Source organism: Microtus pennsylvanicus, chromosome 11, assembly GCF_037038515.1.
Source record: "Microtus pennsylvanicus isolate mMicPen1 chromosome 11, mMicPen1.hap1, whole genome shotgun sequence".
Classification (NCBI taxonomy): Eukaryota; Metazoa; Chordata; class Mammalia; order Rodentia; family Cricetidae; genus Microtus; species Microtus pennsylvanicus.
The window spans coordinates 15,871,021-15,897,526 of NC_134589.1; the positions used below are offsets into that span (position 1 = coordinate 15,871,021).

Below are 26,506 nucleotides of genomic sequence, written 5' to 3' on the forward strand. Positions count from 1 at the left end.
TCTCACCCTGACAGGAGTGGCCTCAGGCAGGGTTCCTAAACACAGCCCCATTACTGCAGAACACTACCAATATGTGGATGTCTCTCTGAGAAAGCACAAGCAAGCTGAGGGTCATGGCCCTTGGCATGGAGTAGGTGGCCATGTTTTCTCAGCTAAGAAGTGAGAGAACAGAGGAGATACAAGGTAGAGTTGGGCCATCAGCACTCTGCTGAACGAGGTGGAGTCGAATGCCCTTCCAATTCCTCTGAAATATGACCACAAGAACAAACTGGGAAGAACTGAATTCATCACAACAAGAAATTCAATCTATACATGTTCAAGTTTTATTACAAAGTATGATGGGCAGAAAATACGGTACTTCTTATACAGGAGGCTGAAACAGAACGCAGACTTTAATGTACGAGGAAGAAGTAAAGTCACAGAAAGAACACTCCACTCTCGGCTGTGTTTCAAGTCACCTCCGGTGGAGAATCCTAAGCTCGTTCACAGCACAGTGTTAAAATTTTATTACAAGCCCTGTGTACAATCAGCCCTATGAAAATAATATTTACAGAGGAGAAATGGTTACAGTACAGTTCTGCAAAGGGGCAGCTTCCTCTCCACCTCAACAAGGGATGCCACAAAAGCTGTACAACAGAAGGGAAGTTTAAATATGTAAGAAAGCACGTTCACACACGAGGCCAAAGGGCACAGAAGTGATCAGTTAGAGCTTAACACTTGTAGAACAAGAACTCTCCATTGTCCGCACAGAGCTTTGTACAATCATGCTGTAATTCATACGCAGGGCAGGGCAAGGGAGGGTCGCTGACGGAGGGGGACCAAAGCAAGTGACTCATTTGACTAAAGCAATTCAAAGCTTCAGGTCAACAGTTTTCCTAACACATTGTCTATCACAATCAGCCCAATGGGAGAACATTTCTTTCAAATAGTAGATCGCACACAGTTCAGCATCACTGATCCCAAAGGTGGTGCTCGTACATTTTCCAGCTGTCACACAGACTGTCAACATCTTTCTTCCGGAGTTCAAACTTCCCTTAGCTTTTTGTTTCTGGTTGACACATTAGTTCAAGCCTCCTGGAGAAGGCAGCTGCATGTTTCCATATTTAAAAAGTGACATCCAGATAGCAGCCCAAGATGCTTGCCCACCCAATAATGCCTCATGCTTGACTCTGGCCATTAGAGCAATGATAGTATGGGAGGAAGAGAGAATGCAGTTGGGTGAGGTGAACAAGCTCTGAGACATGAGACACACAGCTGCAGCCTCCCCAGAGCAGAGAGGACAGTTCTGGGAAAGCCTGGCTCAGGGTTCATGGTGACACTGATCAGGTCAGTTCTCCTCTCAGAAAATCAACCTAAATGCCAAGCAGGCCCCACCTACCTCATGCCGAGCACAGGCTCTACAGGAAACACGTGCTTTGAGGTCTCTATTGCAATGATAGTGTCTATCCTAAGCCAGGTGATTAAATGAACTGCCACATTTTCAAAATGGGGAAATTAGGCAGTTCTGGACTGCTCAGCCATGTAAACTCCAGAGTCCTACATGTCCTTACAGTCTAGGAATCTAGGGCCCAGGACACATCAGGAAGAAGAGAGAACATTCTACAGAGGAAAGGGAATAGGATAGGAAAAGAAAAACAAAAGAGGAAGAGCTAGAGGGTAGTTCCATGGTAGAACACTTGCCTAGCATGTGTGAGGGCCTACGTCGGATCCCCATCAACACACACACACACACACACACCATGAAAAATTAAAACTAAAGGGAAGATAAGGGAAGAGGGGGATCTACAAGAAGAACCATGGATGCTGGGGATAGTGGCACATGCCTGTGATCCCAGCACTCAAGGAGATTAAAGTGAGTTAAGAAGAGCCCAAGTTCAAGGGCAGTCTGGACTACAACGCAAGGCCCTGTCTCAGACAAAATAAAACAAAACAGCATCATTATGTTCTGTCACGGCACACCCAACACTTCAAATTTACCCAGCAGGTATCGCCTATAGCAGCCCTGCTGTGGGAAGGGCTCTCTGCCCCTAGCTTCACCCCATTCCTAGCTACCCAGTGACCCAGATGTTTGGTTAGCGGCACTGGAAGGCCAACCTAGGCTGAGCACAGGTCCATTCTCAATGTCCTCCCTGCAGACCTCTGTGTTCCCGAGCCTTTTCCTTCTGTGATCTGAAGAACTCATTTTCTTCTACACCTTAAAATATCAGACTTCAACTGTAACAACCATCAAAACACTGTAGGATCCTGATTTTTTTTCTGTTCTTCCTGAATTGTAGCCAGTTATCCAAGACCCAATTCTGAGTTTGATGGAAATTATCACCCAGTTGTCAGGGGCCATCACTTTTCAAGCCCTAACCTTGCAGACCAGGGGAGAGACACAATCTCCTGTGGAGAAAAGTTCAAGCCCAGGAGCGCCTCAGACCCATGCAGCGGTTCAGCTCCTGGCTAATCTGAGCATCACCCTCCCACCAGCAGACACAGAAAGCACAGGCCAGAGCCTCTGGCTCAGCATGCCAGAGCCAAGTGAAATAGCACTGCAGCCACACCAGAGCCTGGAGCTACCATCCCTGGAGGAAAACATGTCTGGAGGTCCTGACCTACCTCCCCATCAGTCCAAGAACTAGCAAATCTAAACAGACTGACTTCCGAGACTCCATAGACTTGTGCTTCTGGGAAGAAGGCAGACTAAGCGACTTTCTGTGTCTCAAGGCTACGGAAGTCTCTTCCTCAGCCACAGGGCCACCAATCCATGCTCTAAAAGGAGGGTGAGAGAGCTGGCACTTCAAAAGGCCAGCAACCCTGCAACTGTGGGTGTGTGCAGATTTGAAGATGAAGACAGTGAGAGTCTTGCCTGGACCAGATGGAGGGAAAAGAAGGCAGGCTAAAAATGACCAATATCCACAGAGCAAGGGAAAGATGGTCACAGGTGGCTGGTTTCCAAAGCACATTGTTACCGCATACAAATCTATTCGAATAACTACTACTAACTTTTAAAAACTTTGCCTTCAGGTTCCAGCTGACAAATCCCATGATTTAGCCCAAGTTAAAGCCCACCCAGAACACAGAGGCCCTTCCCAGCAGGCCCACTACCACTGTTCACTGTAGACTCAGCCCAGGAAGAAACTGGGGGCTCCTACAGGAGTAACCTAAATCGACAAGCTTACTGCCCTCAAGCACCCTGTACTAGCTAGCAAACAACACTAAAAGCAGAGGTAACCACAAATTGTGCTCTCTATCTGCAAATGATACAGAGCAAAGCACATGATAGCGCAGGAACATTAATATCAATCAGCCAGCCAGCCAGAGACCAGGATCAGAATGACAAACCAGGAAGGCCAAGGGGGAATACCTTGACTGAAAATGCCTTTCCTTTGGGACGAGCTCCTATGTAGCGAAGTGATCTAAGACTTTTGGCATACAGCTGCAGCAGCTGTAGCAGGTGGGCAAAGACTCGGCCAGAGAGCCCATGTGCCCAGAACAAAGAGTCAGTGTTTACTTCTCCAGCAACGACAGCGAAGTGGGCAAAAGCATCAGATTTCAGGCCCGCTACTCTCCTCATGTCAGGGAATCTAAGAAACCTTTGGGTAGCTCAGCAGAAAATAAGTCAGAAAAACTCTCCAGAGTATGTCCCAAACTGCCAAGGACTCATCTAAAGTCAGAACCACACAAGTCCCCTCCATGGAACCCATTCACGTAACGGAAACAGACACCTGAGGCCTATAAGTCAGCACAGCCAACTGTAGCCTACAAAGTCCAATACTGCTCAGAACCTAAACTCAGGCGAGGGTAAGGGTCATAGGTGTAGAGAAGCCTAGATGGTGGGCCCTGGGCCCTATGGTTCTTTTGTAACCATTTACTTAGTGGCCTGGAATCACCACAGCTGATTAGCCCGTTCTTTATGAGAACTGCCCATTTATCTCAATCTAAAGACCCTGTTCAGGGTCAGGCCAGACAGCATCTCTCTGGAGTCCCTCATTCAGAGCACTCAATCCAGAGATGGGCCAGTATCCCACCAGGTAGAGGAAACGCAACAAACAAATCCCAAAGCTTAGCTTAGAGATCTTTCTTGCCTATCATTCGAGTTCTAAAATGGAAAAATAGATTCTGAAACCAGGTACTGGAGACTCAATGTAAGTTCAGCTTTCCTGAAACGATTCTCCCTCAGCCTGGCCCCTACTCAACGGCTTCTGAGCTTCACTGGCAGTCATTAAAAAGCCAGAGAGGAAGGTGAGGGTGGAACAGAAGGCTTCCTGTGTCTGTCCTGCACCTGCCAGGCCTTCAGGAGACCCAGACTGAGAAAGGTGGGAGTCAGAAGCCCTTAGAGCACCAGCGCAGTTCTGAACTCGGGGTGTGCCATGCAGGCAGTTACTCGGAAAGGCAAACTGGTCTTGCGGTCTAGGGTCCAGTACCCACTGCAGGCACCAAGGGAGGAGAGGAAGGTACAAAGAGGGAGGGCTGTGAAACCAAGAAACCAGGAAGATTAAATTCTTTTCATAAAAAAATTAGCCTAATAGATAAAAAATATACAAAGTTGAGGTGTGTTAAAAGACACTGATACCAGGAGGAAAGACAACTTGAAGTTGGCATTTGTTCCCACTTAAGTGCTAGCATGGACACAGATGGGGACAAGACATGGACTACTGCCTCAGGCACAAACAGAGAGACACGGGGCAATTGGACACAGACAGAGCCAGTGCTCGTACTGTTCATGAACACAACAGCTGACAAACATATATACAGAAATGTTTAATTGAAGAAGCAAAGAGGAAAGGAGAGAAATCGTAAAACCCAGCCCTGGGCTGCGGTGCGCCACACAGCACAGTCCTGCACAATAGCGAGGGTCAACTGGCCTGGACTCCTACAGCAGCTTCTGGACAGTGGGTGTAAAGCAACAACAGACATACTGGCCACTGGAAACATGTTCTTCTTACGTGGGGAGGGAAGGGGCAGAGGCTGAAACACACAAGCCCCGGTCTGGTAGGTGAAGTGCCAGCAAGACTACACACGGAGTATCTCCAGGCAGTTGTTATAGCAGATGGCGATCCAGTCCGGCTGAGTTGAGGCCCACTGCACATTGTTGATCTCTCCTTCGGCTGTGTAGGCCAGAATAGGGTCCTCGATGGCCCGGGGCATCTGTTGGATGTCCCAGATGAGAGCCTGATGGTCATCCGCTAGGAAAAAGCAAGAAAGAACGTCATGACTCAGACAATGGAGTAACGATCTTGCATTTGGAGAGTCAGTCACAATTTGCAAAACATTTGCTCACCAAAACTTTGTGAGGGAAGTTTTATTTTAGAGATGAGGAAAACAAGATTTAGCAGTGTTACCATTTGCCCTATCATGCCATGTAGACAGTGAGTGGCAGGGTCCGGACTACATCTTAGGTCCTGACTCCGCATTCTAGGTCCTTAAGCTCCATTCACTGCACCAGGTTAGAGAATTATATTAGGACATCAGAGAGGACACAGGATGCAATGATCCCAAAATACAATGTCACTTTCATCCACTAAAAATACTTATGTGAATAACGATGCTTTTCTGATGACTGCTTCCCATTTTATATACATTTACACTTCAACAAGATGTATAGATGATTGACATGAAGTGCTATATAGACATGCACCATTAAAAGAAATTCCAGTCAGGCGGTGGTGGTGCACACCTTTAATCACAGCACTCAGGAGGCAGAGGCAGGCAAATCTCTGGGAGTTCAGGGCCAGCCTGGTCTACAAAGCAAGTTCCAGTATAACCAGGACTGTTTCACAGAAACTCCGTCTCAAGAAACCAAACCAACCAAAGAACCAAACAGATAAATGAAATTCCATCTTGTACAGAGACCCACATTGGAGCACCGGACTGAGCTCCCAAGGTCCAAATGAGGAGCAGAAGGAGGGAGAACATGAGCAAGGAAGTCAGGACCGCGAGGGATGCACCCACCCACTGTGACAGTGGGGCTGATCTATTGGGAGCTCACCAAGGCCAGCTGGACTGAGACTGAATAAGCATGGGATAAAACCAGACTCTCTGAACATGGCGGACAATGAGGGCTGACTGAGAAGCCAAGGACGATGGCACTGGGTTTTGATCCTACTGCATGAACTGGCTTTGTGGGAGCCTAGCCTGTTTGGATGCTACCTTCCTAGACCTGGATGGAGGGGGGAGGACCTTGGACTTCCTACAGGGCAGGGAATCCAGACTGCTCTTCAAACTGGAGAGGGAGGGGGAATGGAGTGGGGAGAGGGGGAGAGGAGAGGGAGGAGGGGGAGGGAAAAGGGAGGCAGGGAGGAGGTGGAAATTTTTTCAATAAAAAAAAAAATTCCATCTTGTAATGGAATCTCAACAATAGGGAACTGGGGACTTAGCTCAGTGGTTGAGTACCCGCTTATCATGGTCATGTCCTTGGTACAATCTCACAAGCACCATCAGAAAATAAACAAAAAAACCTGATGAACCATTGCAAACTTTTGTGTTTTGCTAGTTATGGTGGCATGATTATAATCCTGCCACTTGAGGCAGAGGCAAGTGGACCACTGCAAGCTGGAGCTCAGCCTGATCAATACAGCAAGTTCCAGCCAGACAACACTACACAGTGAGAGCCCATCTCACCAAAATAAATAAATAAAACAAAACCTTAAAACAAACAGCGACAAAATAATTTAAAAAATTTCCCCAAGCAGTGTTCTCTCTTAAAGCCCACAAAGATCAGTCACTACTGTCCTTGGAGCTTCCTCTCACTGTTTTCTAATGGTCTCGATTAAATCTTTATTAAAACTTGTATTCAAACTGGGTGGTCATGGCTCATGCCTTTAATCCCAACACTTGGGAGGCAGAGGTAGGGGGATCTCTGTGAGTGAGGCCCTGGAACTACAGAGCTAGTTCCAGGGCAGGCTCCAAAGCTACAGAAAAACCCTGTCTTGAAGAAAAAAAAAAAAGAAAGGAAAAGAAAAAGAAAAAAGAAATAGCAAACTTATCACAGCTTTGTATTATTTTCATTTTAATAACAGACTTGCATTATTTCTAGAATAAAAACACTTAATAAGCAATGTATTTTTGAGAGGCACCTGCTTTGAGAAAAAAATAGTGAAGTGAGAACTCTAAGTCAAACTACTGACTAGGTATGGCTATGTGAAGAAGAAAGACCCACGGGAGATGATTCCTGGTAGTGCCAAAGACCCTGTTAAAGCCTGGTGGATGTTTCTTTGTAAGAACACAGATTGGTTGGGGACCAGTACATATTCCCCTATAAGAGTATACACACAGGTCTGTATCTGATACACAGTTATTAGTCAGTGAAAGATGCTCTGAGACCAGCTGAATACTTCCTTCCATCACGGTTACCTGCAGTGCAGATGTGGCAGGATGAATGCGGGGCCCAAGCAATGCCATTGACACATGCTCGGTGGTTGTTTAGCCTAGCAACAGGTGTGCAGGGAACTCGAACATCCAGAATTACCACCTGCAGAAATACAAGAAAAAGAACCAATAACTGCAGAGTGTGGCAGGAAAAACAAACAAACGAACAACACTATCACACACACAAATTTTAAGCATAATCTTCATTTTGGGTTTGAAGACTATTAAAGACAGGATTTCCTGAGGATGGAGGAATAAAGAAAACAGTGAACACACATATGTAGTGAGAGACACACTGGGCCTTTAGATTAATGGAGAACGGGAAGTTGGAATAGGCATCACGAGTTTGCACGATCCATAAACACCCTGGTTAAGTGCCTGTAAGAAAATATGGTGGTGGTGTACACCTTTAATCCCAGCACTCAAGAGGCAGAGGCAGGAGATCTCTGTGACTTCGAGAACAGCCTGGTCTACAAAGTGAGTTCCAGGACAGCTAGGACTATCACACAGAGAAACCCTGTCTCAAAACAACAACAACAACAACAACAACAACAACAACAACAAAAAAAAACAAAAAAACAAAAAATTAAAATAAATCAAAAATCATGTATCTTAGCTAGGTAGAATGGGCACCTAACCAAAGCAGAACCTGGAATGTAAGAAGCATGAGGCACAAGCTTCATCCAAACCAAGGTTAACCAACCATGTCCCCTTGATCAACAATCCACCCCCCAGCAGACCACAAAGCTTCCGTTTATGCCTACTTGCAACAGCTGCAGAGTCTACCTAGAACACCAGGGGGGATGGCCTACTTTCTTACTCAGTCCCTGTGACTTGGTTTAAATTTTAGTCATTTATATATAACTTGTCTTATCTTTTTTTTAATTATGAAATGAATGTTTATTTGAATGTTTTGAATCAGTTGCATAACCAATTCATGACAAATTACCAGATGGATTTTATATTATTTATTCAGGACTAGAGTTTTTCAATGATTTCATATTTGGAATCTTCAACTTTGAAGTTAAGAAACATATTCATACATTTTAGCTTACAAGGCTCTTGCTGACACTCTGGACCAGTAACAGCAAGTCCTCCAGATGCCTGTCATTTTGATCTGTATTCTTATCTTGTCCATGAAGTTTCTGTACGGGATTAGTTTCCTTATTAACCACTACTGTTCCTCCGCAAACAGAGAGACTTCTGATCAAGGGACAAGAGGAAGCCTCCAGACTCAGTGGCTCTGTGATGGAGGAAGGTCATTGGTTAAATAAAAAGAAACTGCTTGGCTCTCATTGGTTAGGAGATAGGTGGGAGGAGTAAACAGAACAAAACGCTGGGAGGAAGAGGAAGTGAGGTCAGACTCGACAGCTCTGCTCTCGGGAGCAGACGCCTCAGCAGAGACGCCATGCCCCGCTCCCGCTCCCGGGCAGGCTCCCGGGCAGACACACGCGATGAAGCTCCGACCTAGAATCTTCCCGGTAAGACCGGTGCTCACAGATTATTAGAGATGGGTTGATCGGGATATCAAAATTAGCCAGTAAGGGCTATAGCTAAAGGGCCAAGCAGTGATTAAAAGAATACAGTGTCCGTGTAATTATTTCGGGGCATAAGCTAGCCGAGCAGGCGGCTGGGGTGTTGGGGACGCAACCCCGCCGCCGCCCTTATTACTACAGCTCTGCGCCCCTGCACTGAGTCCCTGCTGCAGCCATCATCACTGTTCTATTCGTCTTAGCTTTACTCTACCAGAAACTCTTTCGAGACAGGGTTTCTCTGTGTAACAGCCCTAGCTGTCCTGGAACTCACTCTGTAGATTAAGCTGGCCTAAAACTCAGAGATCCATCCGCCTGTCTCTGCTTCCTGAGTGTGGGATTAAAGGCGTAAGCCACCACCACCTGGTTTTCTATGTAGCTCTTGTTGTCCTGGAACTTTATGTAGATCAGGCTGGCCTTGAACTCACAGAGATCCACCTGTCTCTGCCTCCCAAATGCTAAAGTTGTGCACAGTGAAAGTTTATTAGTTGTGTGTGTGTGATTTTTGTTTTGTTTTGTTTTTGTACTGGGGATCAGGACCTTGAACATATGCTAGACAAGCACTCTGTCTGCCACTATGCTACACCCCCACTGTATCAGAAATTCTTTTTTTTTAATTATTTATTTATTTATTATCTATACAATATTCTGTCTGTGTGTATGTCTGCAGGCCAGAAGAGGGCACCAGACATCATTACAGATGGTTGTGAGCCACCACGTGGTTGCTGGGAATTGAACTCAGGACCTTTGGAAGAGCAGGCAATGCTCTTAACCACTGGGCCATCTCTCCAGCCTTGTATCAGAAATTCTTAACACAAAAGCAGTGCAATTGCAGTGAGTTTTTGGCTAGCCTCGGATACACAGTAAGTTCCAAGCTAGCTTGAGCTACAGAAACTCTGTTTTATCAAAGAAGCAGGGAGAAGCTGAACCCAGTTCTTGTTGGCTGGGTTCCTCAGTCTCGGCCCTTTTGGCATTCTGAGTAGACTGAGACTGCTGGGGACTGTCTGTCTGCACTGCAGGGTGATGAGCAGCTTCCCTGATGTTATACACTTGATGCCAGGAACGCTCTGTGCTTCCTCCTTAACGTCTGACAACCAAAAATGTCTCCAGGTATTTCCAAAGACCTACTGAGTACAAAACTGCCACCACCTGAGAGCTCCTCTTGGAAATGCACCAAGCAGACCGGAGTCAACGGACAGGGCCTATAGGGCTTACCTCCATTCCATCCATGGCCATGGTGGCAAGGTAGTTAGGGTCCTGCTTATTCCAGCAGAGGCGGAGCAGTGGGTGATGCTGTGGGTCTTCGTAAATGATGGTGCTGTGTTCCAGATGGCGGAGGTCAAACATCCTCACAGAGCCATCCGCACCCACAGAGGCAAACATGTCCCTGCCACCTCCGGCTCGGCTGAATGCAATATCATAGACCTGTTGGTAAAAAGCGTCAGGTTTACATCAGCCATTTTCCCACACAGTGGAAACCTGTCACCTCCAGTTCATCAGAACCCAACTCATGACACAAAGTAGGTAAGTTAGTGACTTCTCAGAGAATAAAGATCATTTGACCACAGGTTCTGGTAGACTTCTTCCCATGCCTGGCTTTGATTCTTCCTCTCCAAACCCTGTGATAAAACAGAAACTACAAACTTACTGACTGGCGAAGAATACCAAGTCTGAAAAAGGACTCTGTTCCAAGAGTAAGGCAGTTATTTTCTGGGCTCTAGGGGTTTCACTTATATGCAATCAGATGCAGGTTCACGACAAACTACCTCATGGTTCTTTCAAGCTGGTTCTGCTATAAAACCTAGACCTGAGACCCATTTGTAAGAAAAAGGTAATCACAACTTTTGTTTTTGTGTTTTTTAAAAGGGTATCTGGGAGCTAGAGAGATGGCTTGGTAGTTAAGAGTATTTGTTGCTCTTGCAGAAGACCCAGGTTCAGCAAAGAGAGATCTATAGCTACAGATCCAGAGGATCAGACACTCCCTTTCGGCCTCCTTTTACTGGGCACACATGTGGTGCAAGGACATACATGTAGGCAAAACATCCATACACATAAAAATAAATAAATCTTGAAAAATAAAATTAAAAGTCTTCAATAAAAATAAAATAAAAAATCTTCAATCATGGCTCAAGAAGAGGAGGATATCAGAGATTATTGATGGAGGAACAGAAGGCAATCAAAGACAGGTACCCTCCAGTCAATCGAAGCATGCATGTCTGGATCACACGGCTGCTGTCCAGTTACATGCATGAGGATCTGCTCTGGAGAAAGCATTTGAACAGTGTGCCATGGCCACAGTTACGTGACAGATACAGGGACTCTGGACCCCTCCAAACAGTAGAAGTAGAAACTCAAGGAAGATGAGTTGCAGACTCTAACCTTTTCCTTTCTGGACGACTGGCTTTACAATTCAGTGCTGATGAATACGTCATACCTGGGAAGTGAAAATACTTAATACTGATCAAAAAATCTTCAAGTTACAGTCAATTGAGTTGGGAGAAGACTTTTTTGTCTAAGCACCCTCAGGGAACAGAAGTCAAAGCAATAACATACTCAGCAATGCAAGTCCATAAAGAAGAGAAACCAGAAGGTTTTTTGTGATCAACAACATTTAAGATACCAAAATAAGTAAATAAATAAATAAAAGGCAAGAAAGAAAGAGACTCATGAAGAACTGAGTTCTTTTTCCTTTTGCAAAGATGCAATTATTTTCTATTGTGTCTTTGCTAAATGGAAATACATAACTGGGAATTTAAGTGTGACGTTCAGAAGTGGAAAACCAGTGTGAAGCCTTGATCTGATTCCTAAATGATGAACTCTTTGATTTTTGAGGAACAATCTGTACTTGGTCATTTGCAGCAGCAGTAGCAGGTGCCTTACACCTTCCAGGGGAATGTAAGCGCTCCAGCATGGTCTCAGAAGGGAACATCCCCACTGGTGTAAGCAGCCGCTGGGACTGAATCCAATTCCAAACAAAATAATCTGAGCTTGGCTGTGGATCTCTGCCTCTGCTTCCATTAGTTACCGGATGTAGGTTCTACGATGACAGATAGGGTAGTCACCAGTCTGATTACAGGAAAAGGCTGGTTCAGGCACCTGCTCCACTCTTGCTAGGAGTCTTAGCTAGGGTCCTCCTTGAAGATTCCTGGGAATTTCTCTAAAACAAGGTTTCTCCCTAACCCCATAATGGCTCCCTCTATAAAGATATCTCTTTCATTGCTCCCCCTCTCTATCCCTTCCCTAATTCAACCATCCTGCTCCCTCATGTTCTCATCCCCCTCCATCCCCAATTTCCCCTTCCTAGGACAACCCACACATGTCCCTCTTGGAGCCCTCTTTTTAAGCAGCAATGATACTTCATATTTTCTTAGAATAAATATCCGACACTGTACCTTCTATAAAGACCTCTGGACACGTCTTATTTATTACTTATCACCATGGTAACCAACTGTTCTACTACTGAGTTTATAGTCCCAGCCCTAAAGTGAACATTTGTTTATGTTTATTTATCTATTTATTTTTGAGTTAAGGTCTCACTGTATAGACCAAGTTGGTCTTAAACTCATAGTGTCTGCCTTCTGATTACTGGCTTAAAATTGTGCCTCAATACGCTGTAATTTTATTAAAGCTAGTCTATATATCCAGTTAAGAGGAAGGAAAGAAGGGAGAGAAGGAGACAGGGAGGGAGGAAGGAAGGAAGAAAAAAAATCTCATGTGGCCCACCTGTGGCCCAAGTTGGCCTCAAACTTGCTACGTGGTAGGTGGTATATATGTCCTTATATAGTGAATAGCACAAAATAGACAAAACCTGTCTGTCTGGTGTGTCAGACCTAAGAAGATAGGGTCTTGCTATGCAGCCCAGGCTGGTACCAAACTTTTGATTGTTCCACTTTTACCTACTATGTGCTAGAATTATAGGCACCCGGGGTCCCCTTTTAATCATTCTTTTCCTGTTGTTTTAAGACAGGGTCTTGTGTAGCCCAGGTTAGCATTAAACCTGCTATGTAGTAGATGACCCAGAACTCTTGATCCTCCCACCCCTGCATCCAACCACTCAGCTGACAGGCGTGCAGGCCTGCGTCACACGCGCCACTGCATCTCACCCTTTAGAACCCCTCTTCATCTTCACCTCAGAGAAACCTTTCTTCACCGTTAGAGAAAGGGGGGCTTAGCACGTTGAACAAAACAGATGGGCATCTATTAGCCGTGTTTGTCCCTCAGTACCCAGAGTGTTTAGAGGATCTACATTTTTAAAGAAAGCTTTTTATTTTATCTGTATGAGTGTTTTGGCTGCTTGTATGTATGTACACTACATGAGTAGCTGGTGCCTGCAGAGGGCATAGGATTCCCTGGAACTAGAGTTACAGACGGTTATGAGCTGCCATGTGGGTGCTGGAATTGAATCTGGGATCTCTATAGAAGAGCAGTCAAGGGGGCTGGAGAGATGGCTCAGTGGTTAAGAGCATTGCCTGCTCTTCCAAAGGTCCTGAGTTCAATTCCCAGCAACCACATGGTGGCTCACAACCATCTGTAATGAGGTCTGGTGCCCTCTACTGGCCTGCAGGCATATACACAGACAGAACATTGTCTACATAAGAAAGAAAGAAAGAAAGGAGAGCAGTCAATGCTCTTAACTGCTGAGCCATCTCTCTAGCCCCAGACCCAATATTTTTCTTTTTTAAAGACTTATTTATAGAAAATAGAGAAATCAATTAACACTAAAAAAAAGACATTTATTTATTATGTTTACAGTTTTGCTCTGCATGAATGCCTGCAGGCCAGAAGAGGGCGCCAGACTTCATTACAGATGGTTGTGAATTGATGGTTGCTGGGAAGTGAACTCAGGTCCTCTGGAAGAACAGTCAGTGCTTTTAACCGCTGAGCCATCTCTCCAGCCTTGGGACCCAATATTTTTTTAGTGAGAAATTCTATATTTATTTGTCCATATCAATGTCAGCTATCATTACTACTAAAACATACTAAAAAGTGTGTTTTGTGTTTGGCATCTGCTCTCCTGTTGGTTCTGGGTAATCCCTCATCAGTGTGGCTCAGAGCAAAAAGCTCTCTCAGCGTAAGTAACTGCTCCTCAGCCCCACCTGCATGGTTCATCAGGAAAGAGGGAAGGTGGCAACTCAGAACTGCCATCACGGGCTCCTCTTTCCAGTGTGTCATCTACTCTATTTCTCCAGCCCCCCTGCTTTTCTCTGTGCTGCACGAGACTGCTTCCTACAGGCCAGGTCTGGTGGAGTCCCAGCTTTACTGGCTGCTTCTAGATGGTTCAGCCAAAGGAATAAGAGGTGGGAAATTGGATGCTGCAACACAAGAAGCAGCTGAGTACTTATCCTTCCTCTCTCTGTTCAGAAGCATCTAGGCCAGGTAAACCCAGGCTCTGGGAGCCATGGCTTTCACCTACAGGTAGTGGTAGCCTCCTGTCACTATCCTCTCAGTTCCTTCACTGTATTAGCATTCTCTTGTTCTAAATCACTTAGGCTTCCTCTTGCAAGACCCCTTTCCTCCACAACGGGCTGAACCTAGGGTCTCATGGATGCTGGGCAAGCACTCCATCACCAAGTTGTATTCCCAGACACTTTGAGTAGTTACCACCTTTGGTTGGCTCTAGCAGAGAACAAAGGCCTTTCTATGTAACATTTCCACAAGCTCCTTTAGTTTATCTATGCAGAACACTCTTAGCTTAGCAGGAGTTAAGTCCCAGTGTTTTCCTACAGATCTTACTCTCAGGAGTGCAACACTGAAGATCAACCCCTCAGAATGAGCAACCTGACATAACGTGATACTCTGCTGACCTTAAGGTATCTTTTTTTCTGTGTAAGAAATACTGGTACCACTCACTATGCAGGCAAAGGGGCAGAAAACGACACAAGATAAGGACCCAAGCTCTGTGGGAGCAGAGTTATGCCTGCTCCCCTCCCAAATCACCAGAGGATACCCCCCTCAGCTTTTCCAGTAAACACAGAAGAAACATCAATAAGCCATATTTCCTTAAAACTTTACTGAAAGTAAAAAGACTAGTAAACATACCAGAGTACACAGAATGGTTTTAGAGAAAAATAGCTAATAAGGATTGCCTGTCATGAACTCCTCCCCTTACTGTTTCCCCATCTCCAAGATATTATATTTAGAGAGAAGGGTTACCCTGAAATTACTCTTTAACACATCAGCTTCTAGGATATCTATAGGAGATTTTATTAAAAAATAGCAACCTCTGTCCCCAGACCTCATGGGAGAGCTGGCCCTGCCCCCACCAGCCCATAGCACTGCTGTGATGTGGGTGGTGGTGTGAGTATGGAAGAGCTAGCTCCACCTGCTAAACCACCACAAGGCTCTCCTCAGCTGATGCTTTTGGTGGAGGATGCAGGGAGAAGAAGGCTCATCCTCTGTTGGGGGGCTGGTCACTAGGAATTTAACTGTACTCCAGTGAATAAATGGATAACACAAAATTAATTTGCTTTTTTTCTTTTTGAGGCAGGGGATGGGGTGGACATGGGGAAACTAGGAGGTGAGCGTGATCAAGGTCATGTTAGATTCCCAAAAATCAATTAAAAAAAATACCTCCAGCAACCTCTAGTATGAAAGGAAAATGACAGACTGCAGGTTAAGTTATTAGTGCCATTTAATGAAGCATTTGGGCTGGTGGGGTGGCTCAGCCAAAGGCTAACAGTACTGCTCTGCAAACCTGAGCTCAGTCCTTAGAACCCACAATGGAAGGGGACAACCGACTTCCCAGAGCTGTTCTCTGACCTCTACACAAGCACGGTGGTATACATGTGCCGGCACAGGCACACACTTTCTCTCTCTCTCATAATAGTCATAATAAATGATACATTTTAAAAGGTTAAATTATAAGTGTTGTTCTGTTTTAACACATTAATTTTCAACTTGGACAAGACACACGCCAACATTATGATCTACATAACCCACAAACCAGTGAGAGAACAGGATGACCTCTACCTGCAGGTACAGAAAGCACCTGAAAAAAAGGAGAGAGAAAAATATCATTACCTCTTTGTCATGGGCAATTAGCTGGGTCTTCACATGGCCAGATACGAGATTCACTCGTCCTAGTACCTGCCCGGTCTCCAATCCCCAGATGGTGCAGGTTGTGTCAATGCTTGAGGTACCTGCAGATACCAGAGCAAGCCGGCACTGATGAGGTGAGGTTCCAAACAGACCCCTCTTCTCTGCTTGGCCCAGGGGACAATCAGCACAGCACTTCCTGAGCATTGACTTGTTTCTTGTAGGGTGGGGAGGAGAATTTCTTGAGACAGAATACCCTGATCTAGTTTAGGCTGAGCTTGAACTCAAGATCCCCCAGCCTGCACGCCACAAGTGTTGGGATTATAGGTGTGGACTGTGAATTTTAGCTGGAGAGATGTGATGTACACACAGGGAAAGCTGACTTCCCCATAAGAAATTAATAACTATAGTGCATGCCTTTAATCTCAGCAATGGGGAGGAAAGCCAGCCTAGTCTACAGAGAGTTCCAGGATAGGCACCAAAGCTACAGAGAAACTGTTTCAACACCCCCCCCCCCAAAATCCCAAAACAAAAAAAAAAAGAGAGAAATTAATAATTACATTCCATATTTAGCCCATTTCATTCACTGGCTGTTCTAGGATGAGGTGTGCACCTCAACCCCCACCTCCACAAAAACAGACCCAGCCCGAATCTGAGGAAATGTATATCTTCCTTTGCTTCAAACTGATTTCAAAGCCCTCACCTAAAAGATAAGGATCCACCTCGTTCCAGTCAAAGGAGGTCAGGGGAGCACAGAAGTCTGAGTTCTTGTTATTGTTTAGCAAGCACTCCAGCCTGGTCTCTGTTTCACCAACCTGAAGGGACAACAATTTAAGATATTCACCTGTCTATACACCTCCCCTGCCCACCCAAGGTCCTGCTTAGTAAATCTAGGACAAAGGGAGAAAATATTTTTTATAACAAAGGCTAAATAAAACCCAGAGGAACTTCTGAATTGGTATCTTTCAAACCGGCCCTTCTCCCAGCTTTACTCTCTAGCTCTGCACCCATGTACAAAGAAACCCCTGTGCCGAGCTCAGCTGAAAAGGGAAGACCCTCCACCCACCCCCACAGCACAGAATCAACAGCCTGGGATCAGTGGAGTACGAGGTCCCAAGTGTTCTCTGCCTCACAGAAGACTGTCCCCATCACACCAGGTTAACTGAGCCTCAAGTTTCAAGGCTGACTGAGGCCAGCAGTAAGATTCTGTGGCATCTGGGCTCGATTTCCTAGAAAACCTGAGCTAAGACCAGACTGGCCCAGATGCACGCGCCGTCACCTCCATGCTGCAAGGATACTACCTGTCAGCTCCTCAGGACACGCGGCAGCTGTCTGCTAAGGAAGCACCTGCTTACCCTCCACACACGGAGATAGTCACCACTCGTCGCCAGCAGGTCTGGATAGACGCCTTTCGTGTCAGGAATCCACATGAGCTTTGTGGTGGGGTATGGGTGGTCAAAGGTGTTTCGGCAAATAAACTCCGAACTCTCTTCATCTAAACCAACAAGCTGAACCTGCAACACACCAAAATTCAAACACATGAGCATTTGCTTTTCTCCAGCAGCACCGAATACATCAGGTTCCTGGTCAGTGGCGCAGGTCTGAACACTGAAGGGTATAGCCAAGTAATTATAGTGAGAAGACCCTTAGACTGATGGTCCCAACACAAATGAGAACTCAAGAATCACAGGGTTCAGTATAGCCAACGCTACAAAGCTAGAAAAAGACAATCTGAATACAGGCTTTCTGCTTCTTAAATTCTGAGCTAAACTCACCCGCCTACCCACTCTCTGAGACAGTCGGACCTTCCTATCTCTCCTCCCAAGTGCTGAGACTACAGGAATGTACAATCACAGCCTGCTTAATGAAGTGCTGGGGAATGAACCAGGGCTTCACGTACGCTAGGCTAGTACTCTACCAACTGAGCTGCATTCCCGATTCCCTTTTGGCTTGAGTCAAGGTCTTCCTACACAGACCAGGCTGACCTCGAACTCACAGACATTCTCTTGCCTCTGCCTCCTGAGTGCTTGGATTAAAGGTGTGTGCCACTATGCCCAGCTCCATCCTATGGATTTTAACAAATTAGTGACACATTTTGCGAACATTGTTGTAAAAAGTATTTTCACTCTACTTAAGAAGGTTTTTGAGGCAGAGCTTCATGTCTTCTCCATCTTGCGAGAATTTGCTCTGCTTTTTATCAGGCTGAGTTGTTTTCTCCTTGACTTTTAATTCTCTGACTACTTTTGATAAAATTTCTGTTCTATGCCGATTGCCTTTCCATATCAACTTTAAAGAGCAGTGCTCTAAAATGTACAAAAAGCTAATGAAGTTCTAACTGCAATTGTCTTGAATCTATGGGTCAGTTTGGGAAGAACTGCCAACTTGAGTCTATTTATTTAGGTCACCTTTAGTTGTTCAGGACTGACTTAAAGTTTTGCTTGTACAGATCTTCAACCCTCTCATTATCTTTATCTCTATCGAACTGTATGATCCTGTAAATATATTTTTCAGGGCTTTAAATGCATTTTTCCTATATTACCTAGCATGGTTTCAAAATTCCATTTCAACCGCTCATTGCTATTATATAGAAATAGTTTATTTAGTATATTAATCTTAGACCTCTAACTTTGGTACAATAGTTATCAGTGGTTTTTGTACATTTGTAAGGATTTCTCTATATGCATCTATAAACTTAGTCATCAACAGATTTTTAGAAATTAGGCATAGGCGTGCAAGGTCTATAAACGTGTAGGGGAGATAAGGAGGATGGGTGTGGAAGGAGATGACCCTGTGCTCTGAAACACCCCAGAGCACTAAGAGTGACTTCAAGGGCAATGCACTGACAATCCTGATAGCAAAGGCAAGTCTCCAAATCCAGGATTCAGTCTGGATGGGTAAAGACACACCCTGAGCATCCAAGTAGTCTTCCTCCCAGCTGTAGGTGGAGAACATGGGTAGGCAGCTAACACCTTAAAGTAAAACTGGAGAGCTGGCTCAGAGGCTAAGAGCACTGGCTGCTCTTCCAGAAGTCCTGAGTTCAATTCCCAGCATCCACATGGTGGCTCACAACCATCTGTAATGAGATCTGGTGCCCTCTTCTGGCCTGCAGGCAGAGACTGTATACATAATAAATAATTCATTTAAAAAGTGAAACAGGAAAAAAGGAGGTCTACATTAACTTTCAAAAATTGTCATTCAAACCATGAGACATTTTCCCCAAACCTCAAATCTCAGATTCTGTGAACATTTTCCATTTAAAGTCCTCTCCACCTAACACTCAAGGCCCTCTGCCACCCAATGCTCACCCATTACCGCCCATCTTCCTTCTCCAATCACCACTGTCCACCTTCCCCCTTCCTTATCCATCTTCCCACGTTTGTTTAGTTGTGTCCACACACTTTCCACCAACCCAACCCTGCCCAAAACTAACACATCAGCAGTGTCAGCCTTCCAGGACTCTACTTACCACTCACCAACCCTTGGCCAGGTCTCTTACTATTGCTAATCCTGCTCCCAACCTGTCAAGTCGGGACGTTCATACCGGCCTTAATAATTATGTATCTACTGTCTTTCCCAATGGGTGAGCTCAAGATTTTATCTTACTTCCTTCACAAACCACTGGCATTTTCCTGGCCCTGTATCTTTCAGTACTTACCAATACCAGGCATCTGACAGCTAATCCCAGGGGCACGAGACACTGACACTACTGTTTTATGTAGTCTCACTTAGTAAATATCTTAAAGACCTGGCTTGTGTTTTTCTTCTTGTACAGCCTGCTACTGTTTCTTAATTTGGCTTTCTTGTGCCTATTTCTAATATTCCCATTGGATACTGTTGTCATTATTTCTGGTACCCCAAATCCCAATAAAAAGTGTTCTGCCATCGAGCTATATCCCTAGGCCTAAATTTTAAAGAAAAGTTTCAGTTTATACTAGGATAGTACATACATAGACAACTGGAAAGATGAAGGCCCCAAATAGTGACTCGGTTGGAAATTATTATTATTAATCTACCTGCCTAGGACTCCCATTTTGTAAGCACCCTTGACCTCAGCTCGATTCCATTCTCTCCTTAGTTCAGCTGTTTGTAACTGTGGTCTATATTTCAATTCCTGAGAATTTTAAAAGTACCCAGTGCCTAGGCAGCATCCAGAGGAGGGGATGCGAATCTGTGGTAAAGACACACACACAGGTATCTATCTGCTGGAGCACCCAGTGGTCCAAGTACAGCTATGGTTGGGATCACTATATTAGCTCTGCCACATCAACCAAATCCACGTCTGGGAACTTGAGACCTTAATCCTACTTCGTCTCAGTTCTTCGTTTGGAAGGTAAAATGGGAAAGGCCACACCCACACTGCATGGAGATGCAGGAAAAGCTGGCATACGGAGTGAGTAGACTAGAGAGGGTGCAGGACGAGCCTTGCTTTGTGAAGGGCAGGGTGTGAGAGCAGCTTTCCACTTCCTGAGTTGTGAAGGGCAGGGTGTGAGAGCAGCTTTCCACTTCCTGAGTTGCCTGGCAGAGGCCTGAGATTCATCCTTTCAGATCTCCAACTCTCCTGTTACCCTAAACCATCCTTTTCTCTCCCTTAATCTTATGTGCATGGATGTTTTGTCTGCATCCATGTCTGTGCGCCATTTTCACACACGGTGCATGAGGAGGCCAGAAAAGGATATCAGATCCCCTGGCACCAAAGTTACAGATGGTTGCGAGCTGCCATGTGAGTGCTGGGAATTGAACCCAGGACCTCTACAAGAGCAGACAGCATTTTTAAGCACTGAGCCATCTCTCCAGCTCCCACTCATAAAAACTATCCTGGGTAGATTCCTGTTTCTTGAGATTAAAGAACCTTAAATCACGCTAATAAGATACTAAAAGTAGTGACAGTCTCTGTGAGGACAGAGTTGAAGCAAACTAGCTTCACATGCTTTAGGGCAAGACTCTGTGGGCAGAAGATACGGTTCAGCCAGTAAAATGCTAATGCTTGTCTCATGAGAACCTGAGAGTAATTCCTATGTTAAAAGTCTGCTGTGGGCACACCTGGAATCTCAGCTTTAGGGAGGTAGAGGCAGGAGGATCCCTAGGGCTTGTTGGTCGGACAGGTTAGCAGAGTCCAAGCTCCAGGTTCATGATTCTGCCCCCAAAATAAGATGAAGAGCAACCAGGAAAGATACTTGTCAATAACCTCTGGCGTCCAATGCACGGACACAGTTTCTATGGGGGAAAAAAAGCCCCTTAGAGTTTAGGAGAGCTGATAGCCAAGCCACTGCAAGAACTTTCTAGTGCCGAACTTCTTGTACTGACTAATGTTGCCAAGTTCTTGCTATGCTCCAAAATGACTGGTTATACGTATCTTTCCATGCATTTTTTGCGTGTGTTGGGTGTGTGTGTTTTTTAAAATATATAACAAAAAAATAAAAACCCCCAAACACAGACTTGTCCCACATGATTTATCCCACACCTTGCTTTGAGCGTCTTCTCAAGCCAACCACAAATAGCCCCACCTCTTCTAGGCAGACTGCACTAAGCACACCACAATTCATTTGACTGCTCATTTATTTTGGTCCATTGTTTTGCTACCATAAACAGCACACACTAATTATCCTTGTTTAATTCTTTGTGTGTGTGTGTACTTTCATTGGGATAGATTCCTAGAAGTGTGCTCTAGCACATCTGTGTACATGTGCACACGTGTCATCTCCTCCTTAGGTTTTGAGACAGGGTATTTTACTAAACTTGGAGCTCACCAATTTGACTCAACTGGCTGGACAACAAGTCCCAAGGATCTGTTTCTGTTGGGCTTTGTGGCTTTTGGAGGATCTGAACTCAAGTCTCCATGCTGGAGCAGAAAGCACCTTACCAACTCAGCCACCTCACCAGTCTCACACTTTCAACTACCATCTTCAAAAGGGTTGCTTCTGTTCTTTGTTTTTTTTTCCCCCCGAGACAAGATTTCTCTGTGGTTTTGGTTCCTGTCCCAGAACTAGCTCTTGTAGACCTGGCTGGCCTCAAACTCACAGAGATCCGCCTGCCTCTGTCTCCCGAGTGCTGGGATTAAAGGTGTGCACCACCACTGCCAGCTCAGAAGGAGAGCTTCTGGCTGGTGGAACAGGCCGTGCCTATAGTCCCGGCCCTGGGGATGGGGTGAGGGTTAGGCTAAGGCAGAAGGATAGAGTTTAAAGACTGAACTACAGCTAAGACCTCATCAAAAGAAAGGGGGGGTGAGGGGAATGCTGGGAATAGTAGTGATCCCAGTATTGGGAGGTAGAGGCAGGAGGATGAGACATTCAAGGCTAGTCTAAGCCACATGAAACTTGTACAAAAAGTGAAAAATTAACCAGACATAGTGGTGCACACCTTTAAGCACAGCACCTGGGGGGCACAGGCAGTGGCTCTCTGAGTTCAAAGCTGCCTGGTCAACACGTGGAGTTCCACCCCACACCGAACTCAACATGTCAACTCTTTCCCTCAGTTCTTTAACTACAAATCGGAGGAGTTTTTTGTCTCATTTTTTGGTGGGAGATCTTCTCCAATGATGCCTATACATAGGCCTCTTCTTCCACATCTATTCTATTCTTTTTCAATGTAATCCATCCTTCCTTCCTTCCTTCCTTTTCTTTTCTTTTCTAGCACAGGAGGTTGAACCAGGGCATCATACATACTAGTCAAGAACTCTACCCACTTAACTACATCCTCAGGTCTCTTTTTACCTTTTAAAGACAGGTTCTCATTAAGTTGATCAGGCTAGCTTTAAATTCACTCTATAGCCCAGGCTAGAGGCTCCCAAGTACTTGCCAACCTGCATTCTCTCTTCTTGTCCCAAAAGACTGATGATTTTCTTTTTCTTTATCCAACAAAATCCTGTTTCAGAGAACTGCAGCTCTTCTGAGTTTGGCACCTGCAGCCAGATACCCTTCCTATATCCACAACCTACTGCTCTGCCTCACATACTTCGGGAATGCTGGGAAAAACTAATTCTGACAGCTGCCATCATACTGTCCCGTGCCCTGTCATGCCTCTTCCATCTCCCACCTTCAAGGAGTCTGTGGTAACAAACAAGGAAGGAGATATGGCACTTTTCTTTTAGAAAAACAGAACTCACAAGGTAGCTGTACATATACATATATATATATATGTATATATATATATATGTAAGTAATTTCTGCACTTGGGAGGCAGAGGCAGGTGGATTAGGAGGTCAAAGCCTGCCTGGCTACATGAGGCTGCATTTCAAAAAATAATAACCCCATAAGATATGAGTTATATATTGTTCACAGATAATAGGAAAGATGCATTTTTGTTTGAGACAAGGTCTCACTTTATAACTCATATTGATTAGAAGCTCACTATGTAGCCCAGGCTAGCCTCAACCTTACAAAACTCCTCCTACCTCAACCTTTCAAGTGCTGGAATTACAGGTGAGAGGCACCAGGCCCAGCTTGAGGGTTACATTAGATTAGATTACATTAGAGTAGATTAGATACTTGCTCCTTAGGAGGCGCTGGACACGTCCAGTTTTAAAATGAGGTGCTAGAGATAAGAACACTCACGGCTCACGCAGAGGAGTTGGAGTTTGGTTCCCAGCACTCACATTGGGTGGCTTACAACAGCCTGTAACTCCAGCTCTGAGGGACTGTGACACCCTCTTCTGGCCTCTGCAGGTACTCAATGTCTCCTCTGTTAGATAAAAGACTCTAGAAGAGCTTAAAGGGAAAAAAAATTAATTTGTGTGTTTGTGGGGGAAAAAAACTACAGTCCTTTAATGGACATATTTTACATTTATTTCTTACATGAATCCTTAAACAATAGTTCTAGTGGTCGTAACCTCACTAACACTACCCACACCCGGACCCTGAAACCCAGCCAGATTTCTAGCACTGTGGGAGAAGCCATCAGAGAAGAGAAAAGAAACAAGGTTCTTTGCAAAAGAGAAGGGCAGTGCTCACTCCCTGGGACTGTAAACTGTGAGTGTGTGTGTGAGTCTAGGCAGGGAAAGTCAGTCCTTTCACCCACTCCTCAAAAAGGACGCCAAAGAAATGGGGACCCTCACCCAGAGAAACGCGTGTGCTCCTCAAATACTACAAACAAACTTAAAATGTCCAAATGTTTTCATCTGAATCTTCACATGTAACACAGAACCCCTTTCCTATACGACTGCGGGCTAGAAAGAATAAATTCCGGTCCGGTAGATGCAAGGTGGTCTAGCTAAATTCTAGACTATCTACGTCTTCCACTCCTCCCATCTTGTCTCTTGTCTCCAGTCTGACGTCCACAGTGTAAGCCAGACTACTGGCTTTAAACAACGCTGACCAAAGCTTTCAGTAGCTCTGATATCTGTCAGGTTTTTTTTTTTTTAACTTAAATTACAACAGAAGAATGAAGTCAAGAGACTGGGGGAAGAAAAATCTTCTCAGCACTTTCAAAACTATATCCCGAAGTACCAGCTTAAAAAGCTCTCTCCTCTACCAGCGTTTTGGTGAAGTGACGGATGTCCAGCAACGCTGCAAACCAACGTGAAAGGAACCACGACAAGAACAGGTCAAATGTCATCTTCCTCTATTCAGAAATAATGGCGGGATAATGCCACAGACCAAGGTTTCCAAGGATAGACGGGGGGGGGGGGGGGGGGTGTTGGTGAACATCGGGAAGCAAAACCAGTGACCAATGACAACCTAGCATTAGGGCTCTGTATCTATGAGAAACACCTGAGATGGGGAAGATCTTGCAATAAATAGCCCTATCAGAAATCTCGCGTGGCCAGGAATACACGACCACCAATCCAAGCGCCCGCATCTTCCTCCACTGCCTCTCTCCCGCCCCCCGCCTAGCAACAGAAGCGCTGCGGCAGAAGTGGGGGAAACGGGAGGCACGGAGGACGTGGCTTGGGGGACTTAAAACTCCGGTATGAAACCTGCTATTACCAGCAAAAACATCATGTGCCTCGGGCATGTCACAACACGGTGCCTCAGTTTCCCCGGCTGTCAAAATGAAATACGGCAACGAGTGTGACACCCTCAACATCAGGGCCACAGAGGAACCACCCCCTTGCTAGAAAGGCAAGTTCGCAGGAGAGTTGTGGGATCTGAGGCTGCCGCCCACCTCGAGCATTCCCTGCCAGCCACAAGGCTGAGCCCCGGAACGACCCACCTTGTTGTTGTACTCCTCCACGAAGCTGCCCAGCGCCAGGCGAAAGCGCTTGTCGGGCCGCACGCTCCAGTTCATGGCGTAGACAGTCCAGGGCGCTTCATATTTGTAGATCTCCTTCCGTTTGCCGTGCAGGGACATGGTGGCGGCTGGGCCGCAGAGCCGGCCGGAGAGGCGGCGGGCTGGGGCACGAAACGGGCGGGGAGCCCGGCTTGGGTCAGCGGGTCCGAGAAGAGGCGGGGCCGGGGCGCTCAGGAACGGCCTAGCCCTCCAGCGGGTCCTCGGCTACACACACACTCCGCCGGGCCCGACCACCAGTTTCAAACAAGCTCCGGCAGCGACTACCACCTTCCGTTTGGGATGCCGGCCCGCCCTCTCGGAACGGAAGCCACGCGATCCCGTCGCGACGACGAGCGTTGGCTGCCGGGTACGTCCTTTCCAAACTGTTCCTTCTTCTTATTGGCTAACACAGCCTTAGCACCCGAGCCCTCTTCACTATTGGCGGAAATGTTTGTCATTTTGTTTATTCGCACCACCCAACCCCTGGAGGCGGGTTCTTCGGAGGTCCCTGAGATCATTGGTTAGCAAAGATGTCAGTCAGACGGATAACGGCGCAGTGCGGGTGAATGGGGGCGTGGGTGGCTGGGGGCCAGGGTACCCCTCTGAGCGCCTGCAAGTTCTAGGCCAGGGGTCTTAAGAGTGATGCCTGCCACTTTTTCACTGCTGCTGCTGTTTTGAATGCCTCTCTCTGCTGCGCGTAATGTGTCAAATCTACCTAAATGGTGTACCTACTGCGTTTATTTCATCGCCCTAAAACCTGAGCCAAACGGGAACTCTGTCCAGCCCCAACGCCACTTTTAAACTGTTCTCTTACAGACCCGAGAGGGCTAGAGCAGCTTGATTCAGGCTTTCCTGCGGGATCCTGTAGACACTACACAGACTCCTGAATTCTAGCATTGTTTTTAAATGGACTTGGCTATTAGTTACTTACTTTCCTCGCCCCAAGGGTGTTCAAAAGCAAAACGCTTAACTTAACCTTAAATATCTATGCGCCATGAGTTTGGAATGCAGAAAAGCCTGGATCTAGATACATTGTTATACATTTAAATGCTTTCAATGATATTGAAAGGAGTTGCATTGACTTGTTAGGCAATATAATAAAGCACAATTTAAAAATATGTTATTTAGGTGTATTTGTGTGTGCCTGAGTCTACATACATGTACCACATGTGTACAGGTGCCCATGGAAGTCAGAAGAGGCGTCGGATCCCCTAGAACTGGAGTTACAAAAGGTTGTGAGACACTATGTGAAATCCTGGAATCCAACCTAGGTCCTCTGCAGGAGCAGCCAGTGCTCTCCAGCGTTGTACCGTCAATCCAGCCCACATCTGTTTTTAATAGATGTGATTTTTAACAGAGACACTGGAAGCATTGAGGGACAA

General features: G+C 45.7%; 1 protein-coding gene and 1 pseudogene across 1 annotated transcript; one reads left to right on the forward strand and one right to left on the reverse strand.

The window, feature by feature from the left end:
- Nucleotides 1-300: 300 nt before the first annotated feature.
- On the reverse strand, nt 301-25,442 carry Dcaf7 (DDB1 and CUL4 associated factor 7). The gene is made up of 7 exons (XM_075990374.1): nt 25,068-25,442; nt 17,276-17,434; nt 16,624-16,735; nt 15,906-16,024; nt 10,101-10,310; nt 7,339-7,456; nt 301-5,171 (listed from the first exon to the last, which is right to left on the reverse strand). The coding sequence occupies exons 1-7, from the start codon at nt 25,203-25,205 to the stop codon at nt 4,999-5,001; spliced, it is 1,029 nt and encodes a 342-aa protein (XP_075846489.1). The 5' UTR covers nt 25,206-25,442; the 3' UTR covers nt 301-4,998.
- Nucleotides 11,005-11,486, forward strand: LOC142859534 (protein archease pseudogene; annotated as a pseudogene).
- Nucleotides 25,443-26,506: the final 1,064 nt, after the last annotated feature.

Bases quoted from the DNA above. Each gene is read 5' to 3' on its own strand.
- Dcaf7 (XM_075990374.1), bottom strand. From the start codon at position 25,205: ATGTCCCTGCACGGCAAACGGAAGGAGATCTACAAATATGAAGCGCCC. The intron at 16,025-16,623 runs GTGAGGGCTTTG...TGGTATCTGCAG, and splicing joins GGTGGATCCTTATCTTTTAG to GTACCTCAAGCATTGACACA. The intron at 7,457-10,100 runs GTAAGCCCTATA...GTATTTCTGCAG, and splicing joins TGGCCATGGATGGAATGGAG to GTGGTAATTCTGGATGTTCG.